The sequence below is a fragment of the Oncorhynchus clarkii genome, unplaced genomic scaffold, assembly GCF_045791955.1.
Source record: "Oncorhynchus clarkii lewisi isolate Uvic-CL-2024 unplaced genomic scaffold, UVic_Ocla_1.0 unplaced_contig_751_pilon_pilon, whole genome shotgun sequence".
Taxonomy (NCBI): Eukaryota; Metazoa; Chordata; class Actinopteri; order Salmoniformes; family Salmonidae; genus Oncorhynchus; species Oncorhynchus clarkii.
In genome coordinates, this window is record NW_027259853.1 from 1 (window position 1) to 22,041 (window position 22,041).

Consider the following 22,041-nt stretch of genomic DNA (forward strand, 5'->3'; position numbering starts at 1 on the left):
CCTGGCACCACACTGCCAATTTTTTGACCTCCTCCCTATAGGCTGTCTCATCATTGTCGGTGATCAGGCCTACCACTGTTGTCATCAGCAAACCTGAGGGGCACAAGTGTTAAGGATCAGCGTGGCAGACGTGTTGTTGCCTACTCTTACCACCTGGGGGCGGCCCTTCAGGAAGTCCAGGAACCTTAGCTTAGTGATGAGCTTCATGGGCACTATGGTGTTGGAACGCTGAGCTGTAGTCAATGAACAGCATTCTCACATAGGTTTTATTTTTGTCCAGGTGGGAAAGGGCAGTGTGGAGTGCGATTGAGATTGCGTCATCTGTGGATCTGTTGGGATGTTATGCGAATTGGAGTGGGTCTAGGGTGTCCGGGAGGATGATGTTGATGTGAGCCATGACCAGCCTTTCAAAGCACTTCATGGCTACCGACGTGAGTGCTACTGGGCGGTAATCATTTAGGCAGGTTGCCTTCGCTTCCTTGGGCACAGGGACTATGGTGGTCTGCTTGAAACATGTAGGTTTTACAGACTCTGTCAGGGAGAGGTTGAAAATGTCAGTAAAGACACTTGACAGTTGGTGCGTGCATGCTTTGAGTGCACTTCCTGGTAATCAGTCTGGCCAGCGGCTTTGTGAATGTTGACATGTTTAAAGATTTTGTTCACATCGGCTACTGAGAACGTTATCACACAGTCATCCAGAACAGCTGGTGCTCTCGTGCATGCTTCAGTGTTGCTTGCCTCGAAGCGAGCATAAAGGGCATTTAGCTCGTCTGGTAGGCTCGTGTCACTGGGCAGCTCGCGTCTGGGTTTCCCTTTGTAGTCCGTAATAGTTTTCAAGCCATGCCATGTCTGACGAGCGTCAGAGCCGGTGTAGTAGCATTCAATCTTAAAACTTGTTGACGCCAGGGGTTGACGCCACCCCCCCCCCCCCCCCGTTCAGCTCAAACCATGGCGCATGGAACGCAAAAATATTCTTAGAAATATTTCACCTCCACACATTAACAAGTCCAATAGCTCAAATGAAAGATAAACACCTTGTTCATCTACCCAGCAGATTTTTAAAATGTTTTACGGCGAAAACACACCACATATTTATATTAGACCACCACCGAAACCAAGACAAGAGGCAGCCATTTTGTCCCAGAAAATATAAAATTATAAAAGCAGGATTAAAAAATAAATCATTCACTAACCTTTTGAAAATCTTCATCAGATGACAGTAATAGGACATGTTACACAGTACATTTTTTTTTTCTTCAATAATATGCCATTTATATCCATAAATGTCCATTTACATTGAATTCATGTTCAGAAAATACTCAAAAATGTCAGCAGAAAATGTAGGTAGCGCCGCAAGATAACGTAAATAGACATCATAAACTTTGACTAAATATACATGTTCTACATATAGTTAGAAAGATACACTGCTTCTTAATGCAATCGCTTTGTTACATTTATTTTTAACGTTACAGAAATCGCCCACTATTCAATATTCTGAGACGGCGCTCAGATATAAGCTATATTTCTCCGCTATGTTGGAGTCAACAGAAACACAGATTTCAGCATAAATATTCCCTTACCTTTTGATGGTCTTCGTTCAGAATGTACTGGAAGGGTTCATACTTACCCAATACATCGTTTGGTTTCAAGTCTTGCGTCTTTGTATTAGCTACTGCTAATAACATCAGCTGAAATGCACCCAAAATGTCCTCTGGTCCGGAAAAGTTGCGCATCAAAACTTCAAAATTACATATTATATGTCGACTAAACAGGTCAAACTAAGTGCAGAACCAAGCTTTAGGATGTTATAGACATACAAAACAATTTTCAATTCAACCGGTCATTGTTTGTCCTTCTTCTGAGTGCTGGAACAAAGGAATGGCTGGGACCAATTCGCGCCCTAACGCACAGGTATTTTCTCGCGGCACTCACTCAATTCACTCCCATAGGGCCAATTCTCGCGGGATTTGAACCATTAAACGCTCTACAGAATGAGGACTTCTAGTGGAAGACATAGAAAGTGTCCCCAGATCCATAGCTGGTTGGGAAGGGTGGGGGCGATGACGTCAAAGTTGCCCCAACTTTCATGACCACAAAACTAGTTTGGAAGAATGCCTGCCCTGTGAGTTCTGCTATACTTACAGACACAATTCCAACGGTTTTAGAAGCTTTATAGTGTTTTCTATCCAATAATAATTATAATATGCATATATTAGCAATTTTTGACAGATTTTTTTTCAGTTTACTATGGGCACGCAATTTCTCCAAAGGGGGCAGTAGTCAGCCATATCTTTAACAGGTTATTAATCCTGTATTGGCGCTTTGCTTGTTTGATGGTGTGTGTGTGCGTTTGCGTGTGCATGTGCCTTTGTGCATCTGCTTATATTTGTGAGTGTGCGTACAAGCATGCTTGCATGTGTGTTTGCGTGGCTGCACACGGATGCGTATGGCTCTGACCATGTGTCTCTTTCTCTCCTCCAGGTGGATCCAGGGTTTACAGTGTTCAGGGAGCAGGAACACCATGGCTGCTCTGAGGCTGCCTCTGGAGGGGGACCTCAATAGTGGGGCACCCTCCTTCTCTCCCGCTCCTCTTCTCCCTCCGTCCCCCCCTCTCACCCAGGGCCTCTACCTCTTCACCGGCGGATTGCCTGACCAGGAAATTGTATGACACTGTCCTGGCAACAGTTATATCAATTGGTGATGATGACTCATGATGGTGAACATTAGAACTGGTATAGGAAGAACTGATCTGAAATCAGTTCTTTAGTCGCAGAGAGTAACCATGTTACACTGGTCGCACTTCATCCCAACAGGGCACTATAATAGAGACATGCTTCCCTCTGGTGCCCTCTGCTGCTGGAAGCGAGTTAATGCACTAGCTAGGTGTCACTGATATAATGTGCCTACATATTCATATGCCCGTGCTTGTTGTCTGGCAGCTGTGCGTTTCTATGAACATGTGAATTAATTTTTTATTTAAAAAAAACTCTTCTCTCGAAAAGTCAAATGAATGACAATCAATCCAGAACAAGTCTCTTGTTGCTCTGTTCCCAGGCAACGGTGTCTTCATATGTGTCAGAGTGCTGCAGTGGCCGGCCTCTACGTCTCCACATCTGTCTGTTGACTGGAGAGGAGACAGAGGGACAGACAGAGGCACAGACGGGGGGTTTCCCTTCACCTCGCCATGCCGCCAGGGAGGAGACTGCGGGGGCACTGAGGGAACTGGCACAAGCTGGCAACGGACGCTTCCACTGGATCAGTGAGACAGGTACGCGAGAATTCACACGCACACAATCTTCATGAAGACTTCAAAAAGTGCCATGGAAAAATAGATTACTCCACTATCAAGTGGCACCTTGAAGAAATGAGCACCAGTGATGACAGTAGAAGTAGAAACACTTACCCACCACAGAGGTGATTACTTCCTGGAGGGGCTACCAGCCAGCTGTGTGAACCCACTTATCCCCCAGCTAATGGCCTATTCAACAGTGTGTGTGTGTGTGTGTGTGTGTGTGTGTGTGTGTGTGTGTGTGTGTGTGTGTGTGTGTGTGTGTGTGTGTGTGTGTGTGTGTGTGTGTGTGTGTGTGTGTGTGTGTGTGTGTGTGTGTGTGCGTGCGTGTGTGCGTGCGTGCGTGCGTGCGTGCGTGTGTGTGTGTATGTATGTGATGCTGGGTGGAAACCCTGAGCCCTGGTCTGTCCTGTCCTCTCACTGCAGGCATCCTGGAGAGCGATGACATAACTGCTCTGATTGGAGAGATGGAGAGGGCTGCTAATTATTGGCAGAAGGTGAGATTGGAACAGCATGGGGAAGGGAGAGTGCTAAACAGCAGCAACAACAACAACGGCTTACACACAGATCTGTCCTAAACTACTCAAAACATTTAGATTCAGATACTAGTCATATGTATTGACAACATACTGTAAGGTATTCTGTTTACATTATTTTAATGGAGAAAAAAATATTCAACCACTTTAACATTGTAAGACTGTCATTGCAAATCTATCCATTGCTAGTTAAAGGATGACCTGTATTTCTGTGTGTGGCTCCAGAGCGCCATGCTGGTGGACTCCTTGACCCAGAAGTCTGACTGTAGGTGCCCTGGGGAGGATCTCTCTCCTGGGGACAAAGCTCCGGCCCAGTCCCCCCTGGCCTGGAGACGCAGAGACAGACCACTGCCCCCACCGCGACCCACAGCACTCACCCTCGCCAGGCTGGTTAGAGCACACACATACGCACGGATGTACGAACACACACACAAACACAATAATATTTTCTCTTCTTTGTCCTCTCTCATTTCAACATCAAACAGCACTTTCAACATTTCTTTCTTAACTCTCAACTAACAAACAGAATATCAGATGAAAGATTATTTTAGAAATGCCTCATCTTGGGCCGAGACAAAGTAGGATGCTAATAAATATGGAGTGGATGTTATAATGTTTTGTGTCGATGCTCCATAAGACCGCATGAAAGCATTTATGAAGATGATATAAACATATGTAGGGCATTTATGAAGATTATATAAACATATGTAGGGCATTATGAAGATGATATAAACATATGTAGGGCATTATGAAGATTATATAAACATATGTAGGGCATTATGAAGATTATATAAACATATGTAGGGCATTATGATGATTATATAAACATATGTAGGGCAATATGAAGATTATATAAACATATGTAGGGCATTATGACGATTATATAAACATATGTAGGGCAATATGAAGATTATATAAACATATGTAGGGCAATATGAAGATTATATAAACATATGTAGGGCAATATGAAGATTATATAAACATATGTAGGGCATTATGAAGATTATATAAACATATGTAGGGCATTATGAAGATTATATAAACATATGTAGGGCATTATGAAGATTATATAAACATATGTAGGGCATTATGAAGATTATATAAACAAATGTAGGGCATTATGAAGATTATATAAACATATGTAGGGCATTATGACGCTTTATGTCATGCAAATCAAGGTTTTATGATGCTTTATACTGCATATCACCACTCCAAGTGAAGGTTTACATACGTTTTTATTTTCTGCTGACAGCAAATGAAGGAAGGCCGAACAAACGAGCATTCCTCCTCTCAGAAGGCTCTCGCATGGCGTCCCAGCAGTACCACATCTACTATCCCACCGGGTGAGTCAGCATTCTAGCCTGGTTAAGCCAGACTGAATCAGTTTTAATGCCAGGCTGGAAGTTTGCCAGCGGTATCTAGGTTAACTTCCCCCGTGGGTGACTGACAGCTCAGTGGAGTGAAGGTTCTATCTCAGGTGAGTGTCAGGCAGGGGCTAGAGCAGGGCCCTGTTCATTAGGCACCAAACGGAAACAAACAGTCGAAAACACGGAATGCCAGACAGAGCAACTGTCACCTTTCTGTACCACAGCGAGTGCAGTAAGTACCAGTTCACTGCTGCTCCTGTCCCAACCCCAGTCAAAGTGAGTGCCAGACTAAACGTTAATAAACTATTAAACAAATGGAGGATGGCTCCAGTTCATCAAAGTCCTTTACATGAGGAATTAAATCCATGTTGGTTCAGTAAGGAGTTACCCGTATTTCCAACTGCTTTGTTGACCTTCACTTTAACTTTCTCTCTACAGATGCTTTGTATCTTCAAGATGCTTTTAAATATGTGAAGAGTAGACTAGTGCATTTGTCCCAAATGGCACCCTTTTCCCTACAGTACCGGTCAAAAGTTTGGACACACCTACTCATTCAAGGGTTTTTCTTTATTTTTTACTATTTTCTACATTGTATAATAATAGTGAAGACATAAACACTATGTAATAACACATATGGAATCATGTAGTAACCAAAAAAGTGTTAATCAAATCAAAAAAATATTTTATATTTGAGATTCTTCAAAGTAGCCACCCTTTGCCTTGATGCCAGCTTTGCACACTCTTGGCATTCTCTCAACCAACTCCATAGGTAGTCACCTGGAATGTATTTCAATTAACAAGTGTGCTTTGTTAAAGTTCATTTGTGGAATTTCTTTCCTTCTTAATTCTTTGAGCCAATCAGTTGTGTTGTGACAAGGTATGGGTGGTATACAGAAGATAGCTCTATTTGATAAAAGACCAAGTCCATATTATGGTAAGAACAACTCAAATAAGCAAAGAGAAACGGCAGTCCATCATTACTTTAAGACATGAAGGCCAGTCAATCCGGAAAACTTAAAGAACTTTGAAAGTTTCTTCAAGTGCAGTCACAAAATCCATCAAGCACTATGATGAAACTGGCTCTCATGAGGAACGCCACAGGAAAGGAACACCCGAAGTTACCTCTGCTGCAGTAAGCTCATTAGAGTTAACTGCACCTCAGAATGCTTCACAGAGTTCAAGTAACAGACACATCTCAAAATCAACTGTTCAGAGAACACTGCATGAATCAGGCTGTAACGGTTTTCATATAGTGAAGGAGAGTCGGACCAAACTGCAGCGTGTCGATTGCGATCCATGTTTATTTAAACAAACGTAAACACGACTAAACACGAACACTACAAAACAATAAACGAAACGAAAACCGAAAACAGTGTCAACTGTGTCAACTAACATCAAACAAGGACATCAAGACACTCAGGACAATCACCCACGACAAACTCAAAGAATATGGCTGCCTAAATATGGTTCCCAATCAGAGACAACGATAAACACCTGCCTCTGATTGAGAACCACTCCAGACAGCCATAGACTTTGCTAGATAACCCCACTAGCTACAATCCCAATACATACACACCAAAACCCCAAGACAAAACACACCACAATACAAAAACCCGATGCCACACCCTGGCCTGACCCAATACATGAAGAAAAACACAAAATACTTAGACCAGGGCGTGACACAGGCCTTCATGTTCGAATTACTGCAAAGAAACCACTACTAAAGGACACCAATAAGAAGAAGAGACTTGCTTGGGCCAAGAAACACGAGCAATGGACATTAGACCGGTGGAAATCTGTCCTTTGGTCTGATGAGTCCAAATTTGTGATTTTTGGTTCCAACCGCCGTGTCTTTGTGAGACGCAGAGTAGGTGAACGGATGTTCTCCGCGTGTATGGTTCCCACCGTAACGCATGGAGGAGGAGGTGTTATGGTGTGGGGATGCTTTGCTGGTGACACTGTCAGTGATTTATTTAGAATTCAAGGCACACTTAACCAGCATGGCTACCACAGCATTCTGCAGCGATACGCCATCCCATCTGGTTTGCACTTAGTCCCACTATCATTTGTTTTTCAACAGGACAATGACCCAACACACCTCCAGGCTGTGTAAGGGATACTTAACCAAGAAATTGAGTGATGGAGTGCTGCATCAGATGAAATGTCCTCCACAATCACCCGACCTCAACCCAATTAAGATGGTTTGGGATGAGTTGGACCACAAAGTTAAGGAAATGCAGCCAACAAGTGCTCAACATATGTGGGAACTCCTTCAAGACTGTTGGAAAATCATTCCTCATGAAGCTGGTTGAGAGAATGCCAAGTGTGTGCAAAGCTGTGGCAAAGGGTGGCTTGAATCTAAAATAAATATATAAAACACTTATTTGGTTACTACATGATTCCATATGTGTTATTTCAAGGCGTTGATGTCTTCACTACTTTTCTACAATGTAGAAAATAGTTTTAAAAATATTTAAAAAATGAATAAGGGTCCAAACATTTGACTGGTACTGGATACAGTGGTGTAAAGTACTTCAGTAAAAATACTTTAAAGTACTACTTAAGTAGTTTTTTGGTATCTGTACTTTACTATTTATATTTTTTACTTTGACTTCACCACATTCCTAAATAAAATATTGCAATTTTTACTCCATACATTTTCCCTGACACCCAAAAGTACTCGTTACATTTTGAATGGTTAGCAGGACAGGAAAATGGTCCAATTCACACACTTCTCTACTGCCTCTGATCTGGCGGAGTCACTAAACACAAATGCTTTGTTTGGTAATGATGTCTGACTGTTGGAGTGTGCCCCTGACTTTCCGTAAATAAAAAAACAAGAAAATGATGCTGTCTAGTTTGCTTAATATAAGGAATTTGAAATAAGTGATACTTGTACTTTTACTTTTGATACTTAAGTATAATTGAGCAATTACATTTACTTTTGATACTTAAGTATATTTAAAACCAAATACCAAGACTTTTACTTAAGTAGTATTTTACTGGGTGACTTTCACTTTTACTTGACTAATTTCCTATTAAGGTATCTTTACTTTTACTCAAGTAGGACAATTGTGTACTTTTTCCACCACTGACTGTATATTGTGCACTACTTTTGACCAGAGCCCTATGGGCTATATAGGAAATAGGGTGGCATTTGGGACACAACCTACCAGTCACTTAGGTCTTGTTTTTCTCAGTAATGAGGTTTCTCCCCTGGTATATCACCACCCCGTCAGCCAGGGTTAGGGATTCTCACCTGATATATCACCACCCCGTCAGCCAGGGTTAGGGATTCTCACCTGGTATATCACCACCCCATTAGCCAGGGTTAGGGATTCTCACCTGGTATATCACCACCCCATCAGCCAGGGTTAGGGATTCTCACCTGGTATATCACCACCCCGTCAGCCAGGGTTAGGTATTCTCACCTGATATATCACCACCCCGTCAGCCAGGGTTAGGGATTCTCACCTGGTATATCACCACCCCATTAGCCAGGGTTAGGGATTCTCACCTGGTATATCACCACCCCATCAGCCAGGGTTAGGGATTCTCACCTGGTATATCACCACCCCATCAGCCAGGGTTAGGGATTCTCACCTGGTACATCATCACCCCGTCAGCCAGGGTTAGGGTTTCTTCCCTCAGGGACATCATCACCCCGTCAGCCAGGGTTAGGGTTTCTCCCCTCGGGTACATCATCACCCAGTCAGCCAGGGTTAGGGTTTCTCCCCTCAGGTACATCATCACCCCATCAGCCATGGTTAGGGTTTCTCCCCTCACGTACATCATCACCCCGTCAGCCAGGGTTAGGGTTTCTCCCCTCAGGTACATCGTCACCCAGTCAGCCAGCGTTAGGGTTTCTCCCCTCAGGTACATCATCATCCCGTCAGCCAGGGTTAGGGTTTCTCCCCTCAGGTACATCATCACCCCGTCAGCCAGGGTTAGGGTTTCTCCCCTCAGGTACATCATCACCCCGTCAGCCAGGGTTAGGGTTTCTCCCCTCAGGTACATCATCACCCCATCAGCCAGGGTAAGGGTGTCTCCCCTCAGGTACATCATCACCCCGTCAGCCAGGGTTAGGGTTTCTCCCCTCAGGTACATCATCACCCCGTCAGCCAGGGTTAGGGTTTCTCCCCTCAGGTACATCATCACCCCGTCAGCAAGGGTTAGGGTTTCTTCCCTCAGGTACATCATCACCCCGTCAGCCCGGGTTAGGGTTTCTCCCCTCAGGTACATCATCACCCAGTCAGCCAGGGTTAGGGTTTCTCCCCTCAGGTACATCACCACCCCGTCAGCCAGGGTTAGGGTTTCTCCCCTCAGGTACATCATCACCCCGTCAGCCAGGGTTAGGGTTTCTCCCCTCAGGTACATCATCACCCCGTCAGCCAGGGTTAGGGTTTCTCCCCTCAGGTACATCATCACCCCGTCAGCCAGGGTTAGGGTTTCTCCCCTCAGGTACATCATCACCCCGTCAGCCAGGGTTAGGGTTTCTCCCCTCAGGTACATCATCACCCCGTCAGCCAGGGTTAGGGTTTCTCCCCTCAGGTACATCATCACCCCGTCAGCCAGGGTTAGGGTTTCTCCCCTCAGGTACATCATCATCCCATCAGCCAGGGTTAGGGTTTCTCCCTTCAGTGTAATGAATGAATGAAGGATGACTAGGCTCTATTTTTGACCTCTACTAAAACGTTACCCGTTTACTTCAGACTAGCTTTCTTGTTGTTATTGTTGTTATTTTTTTAATTTTTGTTTTCCCAGGGATACACACATGAGATGAACTGTTGTGTTTTGATAATACAAAACTGCAGATGTTTTTATAGTTTGTATACAAAGGATGAGTGTTTTTTTCAAGTTTAAATGATTGTATGATGTAAAATTGATATAGCCTTTTATAAGTTAGCTTGTTTGTTTCTTGTGTCTCGTTCAGTACAGCCCATGACTGGTTGGGGTCCAGTAGAGACAAAAGCCAAGCAGAGGAAGCCTTCTCAGGTCACCCAGTCTGTGTTCTACCTGGAAGATGGTAACTTGGGTAAGTGTGTGTGTGTGTGTGTGTGTGTGTGTGTGTGTGTGTGTGTGTGTGTGTGTGTGTGTGTGTGTGTGTGTGTGTGTGTGTGTGTGTGTGTGTGCGTGCGTGCGTGCGTGCGTGCGTGCGTGCGTGCGTGCGTGCGTGCGTGCGTGCGTGTTGGGTTGTGATTGTATTTTCCCTCTTGTCTTGACCTAGGTGTGGTGTTCAAGTCTTACCCCAAACCTAAAAGTGTCCGAAAGTCCATCCCCTTAGTGACTCTGCCAAAGCAGGAAGAGATCTGCTCGACCAAACGGGTGCAGTATCAGATATGCATTCATCTTGAAAATAAAGGAGAGCCGCACATAGTGTGCCCTCCTTTATTTTCAAGTTTTCCACTCCGCTAGCCAGCACCTCGCCTAATAGGTGTGCGTTTCTTTTTCTTCTAGAATGATCTATTCATCTAACGTCAGCCGTCTTATTTAAATGCTCTAATTATAAGTCGCTCTGATAAGGCAATGTGCTAAAAATGTGTGTGGGGGGAGGGGCCAAGATCAATTTTTTCTCATATGTCTCTTGGCCCTGGCCTGTAGTGGCTGAAGAGGTTCAGTATTAAGAGGCAGAAGCTTGACATCTATAAGCTGGTGTCTGGACCTGACTGTACTCATCATAAGAAGCTGGTCCCTTCGGTCCTCAAGAGAGTGTCTGCCAAATACTGCTCCATCTTCCCCAGTGTCCACATCAATGTGAGTCAGAGGAGAATGGCTTCAATAACATCTTTTGGCATGAATACAAATTAAAATGCTAGCAACTAAGTTCAAGTACTAGTACAAATGTCCAATGCGGCCAAATGGCGAAAAAATAATTACATTTGATTATAAATAATAAAGATATCAGCTTATCCAACCAGCTATCTATCCACTCCCATGCTGGTCTGAGCCTCATGTCTCTCTCTGTCTGTGGTTGTTGTTTCAGGGGATGGTGAAGCACCTGCAGCTGACTCCAGGAGAGTTAAAACAGTACCTTACTCAGACTGAGAGACTCCTGCTGCGCTACATGCAGAGGCTGCAATGGCTGCTCTCCGGTATGCCTCTCTCTCGCTCTGTCTCTGTCACTGTCTCTGTATCTTGTCTGTCTCTCTCTGTTCTAGTCATTCTAATTATATGGTACCAAAATACTGGAATATCTATGAATGCCCGATTGAAGGTTGAATGAACCCTAGTGTCTGGCTCCTTCCGCTCACTTCTTCCCCAGGTAGCAGGCGTGTGTTTGGGGCGGTGCTGGAGAGGGAGGTGTGTGTGCTGCTGGATGTGTCCGGCTCCATGGCTCACTGCCTGGGGGAGCTGAAGACCAAGCTGGCCTCTCTCATCTGGGAACAGCTGCATCACAACACAGTCAGGTAAATTAAACCTAAAAAGCTTTCCTTACCCCTGAACACTTCCACTGTTGACTATCCCAGAAAAAGAATGAAAAAGGAACTCTGTGTTGGCCTAGACAAACAGGCTCACGTTTCTCTTTCTATCCATCTGTCTGTTTCATAGAGGGAAATTACAGGCAATGGTGACAATAGAAATATAAATAAAATCTTATTCTAGTTCTGTGATTGTTACTACTGTAACTTAGGTTCATTATGTTCATATAACCATCTCACCCCTGCTACACAGACACCCATTGGTTATTGTCATATATAACCCCAGACACCCTCTCTGACTGTGTCCCAGGTTCTCTCTGCTGGCGTTCTCCGAGGGGGTAAAGGCGTGGCGTCCAGCACTGCAGGAGCCTACAGAGGAGGCGTGCCGCGACGCGGTGCAGTGGGCATATCAGCTCAACACCCATGGGGGAACCAACACTCTGGAGGCCCTGCAGGTGACGGATTTAAGTAGTAACTGGCTATGTCATGTTATAACCTCCGTGTGTATGTTGCCCAGACTGGCTGTGGGTTTGGGGACAGTGTGGGCCTGTACCTGCTGTTCTTGGTACATGGCATATGTCATGTTAACCAATTATATTTATATATGTCATGTTATAACCTCTGTTTGTATGATCCTTGTCATGTTATAACCTCTGTATGTATGCTCCTCAGACTGGCTGTGGGTTTGGGGACAGTGTGGGCTTGTACCTGCTGAGTGATGGGAAGCCAGATTCCAGCTGCAGCCTGGTGCTGAAAGAGACGGAGAGACTGACCACAGGGAACCACATTACTATCCACACTGTCTCATTCAACTGCACAGACAGGTCTGACTATATGATTGTACATTGATTGATTTGTACATTTAATCTATTACACGATGACGCTCACTACGACTCACTATTACACTTCTGACAGCTCAGCCAATGACTTTCTGAAGAAACTGGCTCACCAAACTGGGGGTCGGTACCACCGTTGCCATGACAATGTGGATGCGCTCAGTGGGCTGTTGGAATCGGGCCTTAGTGATGGAGACGTGAGTAGACACACGCGCACACAAACACACGTACGCATGTATACACACCTGAGCGGCATAGCCTCTATGCTATTAGTCAAACACTGAACCAGCTTTCCCTGTCTCATACCAGTCAGGGGTACGGAGGATGAGTACACAGTAGAGACAGATATTCAAGTTTGAGGGACCTATTGTGAACTGATTCCAACAGGAACCTACCCTGCCGGCCCTCGAGGGAGATGACTTGAGGGGACTGGCTCAGGAAATTGACAAACTGAGACATTTCCGGAAGCAGGCACAGGTCTTCAGGTTTGTCTTACAGTGAGCAAATGGGTTAAATGTGGCATAAAAACTGTTGTCCATGACTGACCTTGACCTGTTTTTGACAGGGAAATCATTTTGGAAAAGAAGAATCCAGAGGAAACAACAAGAATCAACCAAACAGACTAGATTACTGTAAACCCAAGAATTTGACTTCAATGATTTTATATACACATTTGTAATTTAGATGTTCAATGACTATGACTATATGAAGAAAGTGGTTGTTAAGAGATTAAAACTGGTGTGCATGAATTTTGTCAGATTAACCATATACTGTACACAGTTCTATTTGACCTAATTTGGGTGTGCAGTATGCTTTGTTCAGATTGACAAACCTCTGCTTTTCTTAATTTAAAACTAGAATGCTTAGTTGCTACATCCATTTTTTACTTATACATTATTTCTATATATACCCATTGATTCTTGAAGAATATAATGTACTGTACAAATGTCTCATGAGCTTACTTCAACTGTCATAACCATCAGAAAGCTTGTTTTACTCCAATGTTTGTAAAAAAAAGTAAATGTGAACAAACACTGTACAGCCTAAAGAGGCAGGGCTGACTGCTTGGTATTGTTTCTCTAGTTTGAACTAAAAACAGCTAATAACCTTATTGTGTTATATTGTTTCTATGTACCAATCAACATATCGACATGAATAAAACAAATGATTCCATGATGTCTGTTATAAATAATATGAACATGTCTAATATGAACATGCCTAATAAATATGAACATGCCTAATATGAACATGCCTAATATGAACATGCCTAATATGAACATGCCTAATATGAACATGCCTAATATGAACATGCCTAATATGAACATGCATAATAAATATGAACATACCTAATATGAACATTCCTAATAAATATGAACATACCTAATATGAACATGCCGAATATGAACATGCCTAATAAATATGAACATGCCTAATAAATATGAACATGCCTAATAAATATTAACATGCCTAATAAATATGAACATGCCTAATTGTTACGAATCCCTTTTGGCCCAACAGTCCAGGGGGGATGGTAGTGAGACCCGTAACATAACTCATGTAAATTATAATAGTGACAAAGTAAAAGTGAACGAAATAACCACGACAACCGAAATAATACCGTCAAACTCAGGGTTTATTTATAAACACACGGTAATGGGGGGAGCAGGAAAAAGGGGCTGAGCTGGACCCAAGGAAAGAAACAATAAGTATTCAAAACACCCCTAAGCTAGACTAGCCTATTTCAACAACAGCTAACTAACTAACCAAAATACAGTGGGTGGTCCGCCCAGTTCTAACTAGTGTGTGTTAACAAAGTTTACCTACGGGTAGTGTATGCCCATGGGCGACTTGTCTTGTTTTCCCCTTTTCCCACCAGCAACAAACAAACACTATAACCAAAACAATACTCACAGGTGATGAAAGTGCTATGGAGGTGCTCAAACAAAAGAGAGGTTAATTAATACACAGAGAGCGCGTGCAAAACAGAGGTCTACAAACATGGCATTTACAAAGAGATTAAGCTAGAAATCTATCAAGAGCAGAGATCTACCAACATGGCATTACAAAGATTGAGCTACTGAAATCTACCAAGAACAGCTATCTACCAACATGGCATTACAAAGATTGAGCTCTCCTGAAATCTACCAAGAACAGCTATCTACCAACATGGCATTACAAAGATTGAGCTCTTGAACAAACAAATGATGGGGTTTTTAAACCATGGGGAAGGAACTGTGATAGGGTAGGAAACAGGAGGAGGTGTGTCTTCTGATTGATGGGTTGATTGTTGACTGATTGGGGAGTGATGATTTTCACCTGTGAGGGGAGAATGAGAGAAAAGAAACACACACACACAGGATACACACACAGGATAACTGTATCCGTAACACTCCCACCCTTAAAAGAGCAACCCTAGGGGGGGATTGCGATTACAGTATAAAGGAATACTCACAACAAAATTAATACTTACAACAACGTCAACCTTGCCAAAACATACAAAAATCATTTTTACACACGAGACAAAAACTGGTTACCCAATTTTGTCTTCGGTAACGGTCCGACACAATCAACCACCACATGCGCGAATGGTTCACCTATGACAGGTATGGGACAAAGAGGAGCGGGAGGAATAACCTGATTTGGTTTTCCTGTTATCTGACAGGTGTGGCATGTCCGACAGAACTGAGCCACATCTTGTTTTAAACCCGGCCAAAAAAAATGTCGAAGGATCCGATCATACGTCTTTGTAATTCCTAAATGACCAGACCACTGGTGATCATGAGCAAGGGATAACACATTTTGTCGAAAGGCTGAAGGAATCACTATTTGGTAAACAGCATTCCAATCTCCACCCGCGTCAACATGGGATTTCCATTTACGCATGAGGAGATTACCATCAATGAAGTAAGCCACATTCTTCTTCTTCACCTCTTCCAATGAGACAACACTAGTAAAACATTTAGCAAGTTTGTTGTCAACCTTTTGGTTAGCAATCAGCTGCTCACGAGTGACTGGTAATTGTATTGCATCAGCAATAAGTTCAACGTACTTTGATTCTTTCCTGGGCTGTTTGTCAGAGGTGATCAGCTTCTCAGAGGTATCACACAATCCATCCTCTTGATCATCCTCTTTGAACAGAACAGTGTTCGACAAATCTATCACGTCACCCTCTTGTAGTGCCTGAGCACGAGTGACAGCACAAGCGGGGAACACATGTGGATAACTCTGTGCCAACTCATTTGAGAGAGAGTGGTCACTTTTATCCAATACTTCCAATACGGGTACTACCTTTCCTCCGGCAATATCGTTACCCATTATAAAGGTCACACCTTTCACTGGCAACTTAGGACGTACCCCCACTCTGAATATTCCACTGATTAACTCAGAGTGTACTTTCACAAAGTGCAACGGCACTGGGACAAAACCCATTTCAATACCCTGCACTAACACACTGGAACCACAGTATGTATCGTCAGATAAGGGCAACACATCAGACAATATAAACGACTGCGCCGCACCAGTATCTCTAAGGATTTTAACCGGACGCTGAGACGCTTCGTCATTCGTTAGGGACACAAACCCCTCGAAAATGAATGGTTCATAACTGCGGTCGGGGACTGGGTCTTTCAAACTACAGTTACCCTGAGGCACCTGTTTTGTTGCAGACCTCACAACCGTACGAATTAGAGCAACACCTGTTGGCGGCTTGGCACGAAGAGGCATCCCTCGTTTGCGTTTAAGCAGGAAGCAATCATTAATCATATGTCCCACTTTATGACAATAGAAACAGGAACGCTCATTCTTCTGCCGTGCTTGATATACTACTGCTGGCCGACTAGGGCTAAAGGTAGGAAACTCAGTGGTTCTACTCTCAGTTTGAGCCGAAAACACACTCTTGTGCGTCAACACAAACTCGTCTGCCAACACAGACGCTTCTGCCAGGGAGGATACTTTCTGTTCGTTTAGGTAAACTACAATGCGTTCGGGTAAGCAATTTTTAAACTCTTCCAACAAGATTAACTCCCGGAGAGAGTTGAAATCAGTTACCTTACTAGCAGCATGCCATTAATCAAACAGATTTCCCTTGTCTCTAGCAAATTCCACATAAGTCTTACTAGAAGACTTTCTATGAGACCTAAATCTCTGTCGGTATGCCTCAGGCACAAGCTCATAGGCACGAAGAACAGTAGCTTTGACCACTTCATAATTCAAACTGTCCTCTAGAGGTAGCGCTGACAAAACCTCTTGGGCTTTACCAGTTAATTTACACTGAAGTAATAGGCACCATACCTCTTCAGGCCACTTCAATGCTACGGCTATACGCTCAAATACACAAAAATAGGAGTCAACCTCTGACTCTCTGAACAAAGGTACTAAGGCTATCTGCCTACTAATGTCAAACGTGTTTGAGGACACAGCTGGTGAGGACGACTCACTAACAGGAACAGTAGGAACGAAGGCTAGCCTCGCTGTCTCTGCCTCCAGTTCCATCTGGCGCATTTTAAACGTCATCTGCCTCTGTTCTCGTTCTTTTTCTGCCTCCATTTTACACATCTCCAAATCTAAATGCCGCTGTTCTTTTTCTGCCTCAATTTTACCCATCTCCAAATCTAAATGCCGCTGTTCTCTTTCTGCCTCAATTTTACACATCTCCAACTGGAGAGTCTCTCGCCTAATTTGGTCTCTCTCTTCCACCTCTAGTTGTAACTGTGCTAAACGGACATCCCTCCTGGCATCACCGTTTGACAGTGGGGAGAGTGGTTCAAAATGGGACAATGTGGCTGGTGTTTTAGCCTCGCCCTCATTATCAGACACCAATGGGCTTACAGGAGCAGCAACATCCCCTACAGGGTTAGTATGCTCAGGCAGCGGTAACACAAGCACCTGCTCTTCCAACAATACATTTAACACCAGCTTTTTAACCTCCGCCTTAACTACACTCTGCAGAATCGATATTGAGTAATGGTCAGCCAAGGTCATTAAATCAACTCTACGACATTTATCAAAAACCTCCCACGAAGGATTATCCAAAAAGGACTTCAAATCAAAAGTAGCCATCTTACACTACTTCACAAGAGCCAACGAAAATAGCAAACACTAATGCTACTTCAGCTATGACGCTCAACACTGAACTATACCACTACAACAATCTACATGAGCGGCATGGGTGTCAGTAAAGACAGATCCCGGATGAGGCTCCACTTATGTTACGAATCCCTTTTTGGCCCGACAGTCTAGGGGGGATGGTAGTGAGACGCGTAACATAACTCATGTAAATTATAATTGTGACAAAGTACGTGTGAACAAAATAACCAGGACAACTGAAATAATACCGTCAAACTCAGGGTTTATTGTAAAACACACGGTAATGGGGGGGGGAGCAGGAAAAAGGGGCTGAGCTGGACCCAAGGAAAGAAACAATAAGTATTCAAAACACCCCTAAGCTAGACTAGCCTATTTCAACAACAGCTAACTAACTAACCAAAATACAGTGGGTGGTCCGCCCAGTTCTAACTAGTGTGTGTTAACAAAGTTTACCTACGGGTAGTGTATGCCCATGGGCGACTTGTCTTGTTTTCCCCTTTTCCCACCAGCAACAAACAAACACTATAACCAAAACAATACTCACAGGTGATGAAAGTGCTATGGAGGTGCTCAAACAAAAGAGAGGTTAATTAATACACAGAGAGCGCGTGCAAAACAGAGGTCTACAAACATGGCATTTACAAAGAGATTAAGCTAGAAATCTATCAAGAGCAGAGATCTACCAACATGGCATTACAAAGATTGAGCTACTGAAATCTATCAAGAACAGCTATCTACCAACATGGCATTACAAAGATTGAGCTCTCCTGAAATCTACCAAGAACAGCTATCTACCAACATGGCATTACAAAGATTGAGCTCTTGAACAAACAAATGATGGGGTTTTTAAACCATGGGGAAGGAACTGTGATAGGGTAGGAAACAGGAGGAGGTGTGTCTTCTGATTGATGGGTTGATTGTTGACTGATTGGGGAGTGATGATTTTCACCTGTGAGGGGAGAATGAGAGAAAAGAAACACACACACACACAGGATACACACACAGGATAACTGTATCCGTAACACTAATAAATATGAACATGCCTAATAAATATGAACATACCTAATATGAACATGCCTAATAAATATGAACATGCCTAATAAATATGAACATGCCTAATAAATATGAACATGCCTAATAAATATGAACATGCCTAATAAATATGAACATGCCTAATAAATATGAACATACCTAATATGAACATGCCTAATAAATATGAACATGCCTAATAAATATGAACATGCCTAATAAATATGAACATGCCTAATAAATATTAACATGCCTAATAAATATGAACATACCTAATAAATATGAACATGCCTAATAAATATGAACATGCCTAATAAATATGAACATACCTAATATGAACATGCCTAATAAATATGAACATGCCTAATAAATATGAACATGCCTAATAAATATGAACATGCCTAATAAATATGAACATACCTAATAAATATGTACATGCCTAATAAATATTAACATGCCTAATAAATATGAACATACCTAATAAATATGAACATGCCTAATAAATATGAACATGCCTAATAAATATGAACATACCTAATATGAACATGCCTAATAAATATGAACATGCCTAATAAATATGAACATGCCTAATATGAACATGCCTAATAAATATGAACATGCCTAATAAATATGAACATGCCTAATATGAACATACCTAATAAATATGAACATGCCTAATAAATATGAACATGCCTAATAAATATGAACATGCCTAATATGAACATGCCTAATATGAACATATCTAATAAATATGAACATGCCTAATATGAACATGCCTAATATGAACATACCTAATAAATATGAACATGCCTAATATGAACATGCCTAATAAATATGAACAAGCCTAATAAATATGAACATGCCTAATATGAACATGCCTAATAAATATGAACATGCCTAATATGAACATGCCTAATAAATATGAACATACCTAATAAATATGAACATGCCTAATAAATATGAACAGGCCTAATAAATATGAACATGCCTAATAAATATGAACATGCCTAATATGAACATGCCTAATAAATATGAACATGCCTAAAAAATATGAACATGCCTAATATGAACATACCTAATAAATATGAACATGCCTAATAAATATGAACAGGCCTAATAAATATGAACATGCCTAATAAATATGAAAATGCCTAATATGAACATGCCTAATAAATATGAACATACCTAATATGAACATGCCTAATAAATATGAACATGCCTAATAAATATGAACATGCCTAATATGAACATGCCTAATAAATATGAACATACCTAATATGAACATGCCTAATAAATATGAACATGCCTAATAAATATGAACATGCCTAATATGAACATGCCTAATATGAACATGTTTAAAATGAACATGTTTAATATGAACATGCCTAATAAATATGAACATGTCTAATATGAACATGCCTAATAAATATGAACATGCCTAATATGAACATACCTAATAAATATGAACATGCCTAATAAATATGAACATGCCTAATAAATATGAACATGCCTAATAAATATGAACATGCCTAATAAATATGAACATGTCTAATATGAACATGCCTAATATGAACATGTTTAAAATGAACATGTTTAATATGAACATGCCTAATAAATATGAACATGTCTAATATGAACATGCCTAATATGAACATGTCTAATATGAACATGCCTAATATGAACATGCCTAATAAATATGAACATGTCTAATATGAACATGCCTAATATGAACATGTCTAATATGAACATGTCTAATATGAACATGTCTAATATGAACATGCCTAATATGAACATGTCTAATATGAACATGTCTAATATGAACATGTCTAATATGAACATGTCTAATATGAACATGTCTAATATGAACATACCTAATATGAACATGCCTAATAAATATGAACATGCCTAATAAATATGAACATGCCTAATAAATATGAACATGCCTAATAAATATGAACATGCCTAATAAATATGAACATGTCTAATATGAACATGCCTAATATGAACATGTTTAAAATGAACATGTTTAATATGAACATGCCTAATAAATATGAACATGTCTAATATGAACATGCCTAATATGAACATGTCTAATATGAACATGCCTAATATGAACATGCCTAATAAATATGAACATGTCTAATATGAACATGCCTAATATGAACATGTCTAATATGAACATGTCTAATATGAACATGTCTAATATGAACATGCCTAATATGAACATGTCTAATATGAACATGCCTAATATGAACATGTCTAATATGAACATGTCTAATATGAACATACCTAATAAATATGAACATGCCTAATATGAACATGCCTAATAAATATGAACAAGCCTAATAAATATGAACATGCCTAATATGAACATGCCTAATAAATATGAACATGCCTAATATGAACATGCCTAATAAATATGAACATACCTAATAAATATGAACATGCCTAATAAATATGAACAGGCCTAATAAATATGAACATGCCTAATAAATATGAACATGCCTAATATGAACATGCCTAATAAATATGAACATGCCTAAAAAATATGAACATGCCTAATATGAACATACCTAATAAATATGAACATGCCTAATAAATATGAACAGGCCTAATAAATATGAACATGCCTAATAAATATGAAAATGCCTAATATGAACATGCCTAATAAATATGAACATACCTAATATGAACATGCCTAATAAATATGAACATGCCTAATAAATATGAACATGCCTAATATGAACATGCCTAATAAATATGAACATACCTAATATGAACATGCCTAATAAATATGAACATGCCTAATAAATATGAACATGCCTAATATGAACATGCCTAATATGAACATGTTTAAAATGAACATGTTTAATATGAACATGCCTAATAAATATGAACATGTCTAATATGAACATGCCTAATAAATATGAACATGCCTAATATGAACATACCTAATAAATATGAACATGCCTAATAAATATGAACATGCCTAATAAATATGAACATGCCTAATAAATATGAACATGCCTAATAAATATGAACATGTCTAATATGAACATGCCTAATATGAACATGTTTAAAATGAACATGTTTAATATGAACATGCCTAATAAATATGAACATGTCTAATATGAACATGCCTAATATGAACATGTCTAATATGAACATGCCTAATATGAACATGCCTAATAAATATGAACATGTCTAATATGAACATGCCTAATATGAACATGTCTAATATGAACATGTCTAATATGAACATGTCTAATATGAACATGCCTAATATGAACATGTCTAATATGAACATGTCTAATATGAACATGTCTAATATGAACATGTCTAATATGAACATGTCTAATATGAACATACCTAATATGAACATGCCTAATAAATATGAACATGCCTAATAAATATGAACATGCCTAATAAATATGAACATGCCTAATAAATATGAACATGCCTAATAAATATGAACATGTC

At 41.0% G+C, this 22,041-nt stretch overlaps 1 protein-coding gene across 1 annotated transcript; it reads left to right on the forward strand.

Annotated features, from left to right (window-relative positions):
* Positions 1–2,481: 2,481 nt before the first annotated feature.
* Positions 2,482–13,516, forward strand: LOC139400951 (von Willebrand factor A domain-containing protein 3A-like; the record flags this gene model as incomplete). The annotated part of the gene is made up of 15 exons (XM_071145484.1): positions 2,482–2,662; positions 3,055–3,268; positions 3,716–3,786; positions 4,051–4,215; positions 5,078–5,168; positions 10,126–10,227; positions 10,420–10,517; positions 10,794–10,946; positions 11,176–11,284; positions 11,455–11,599; positions 11,922–12,066; positions 12,284–12,435; positions 12,527–12,644; positions 12,835–12,932; positions 13,013–13,516. Coding segments are annotated over 15 exons (1,903 nt in total), but the record flags the coding sequence as incomplete, so codon positions are not given.
* Positions 13,517–22,041: the final 8,525 nt, after the last annotated feature.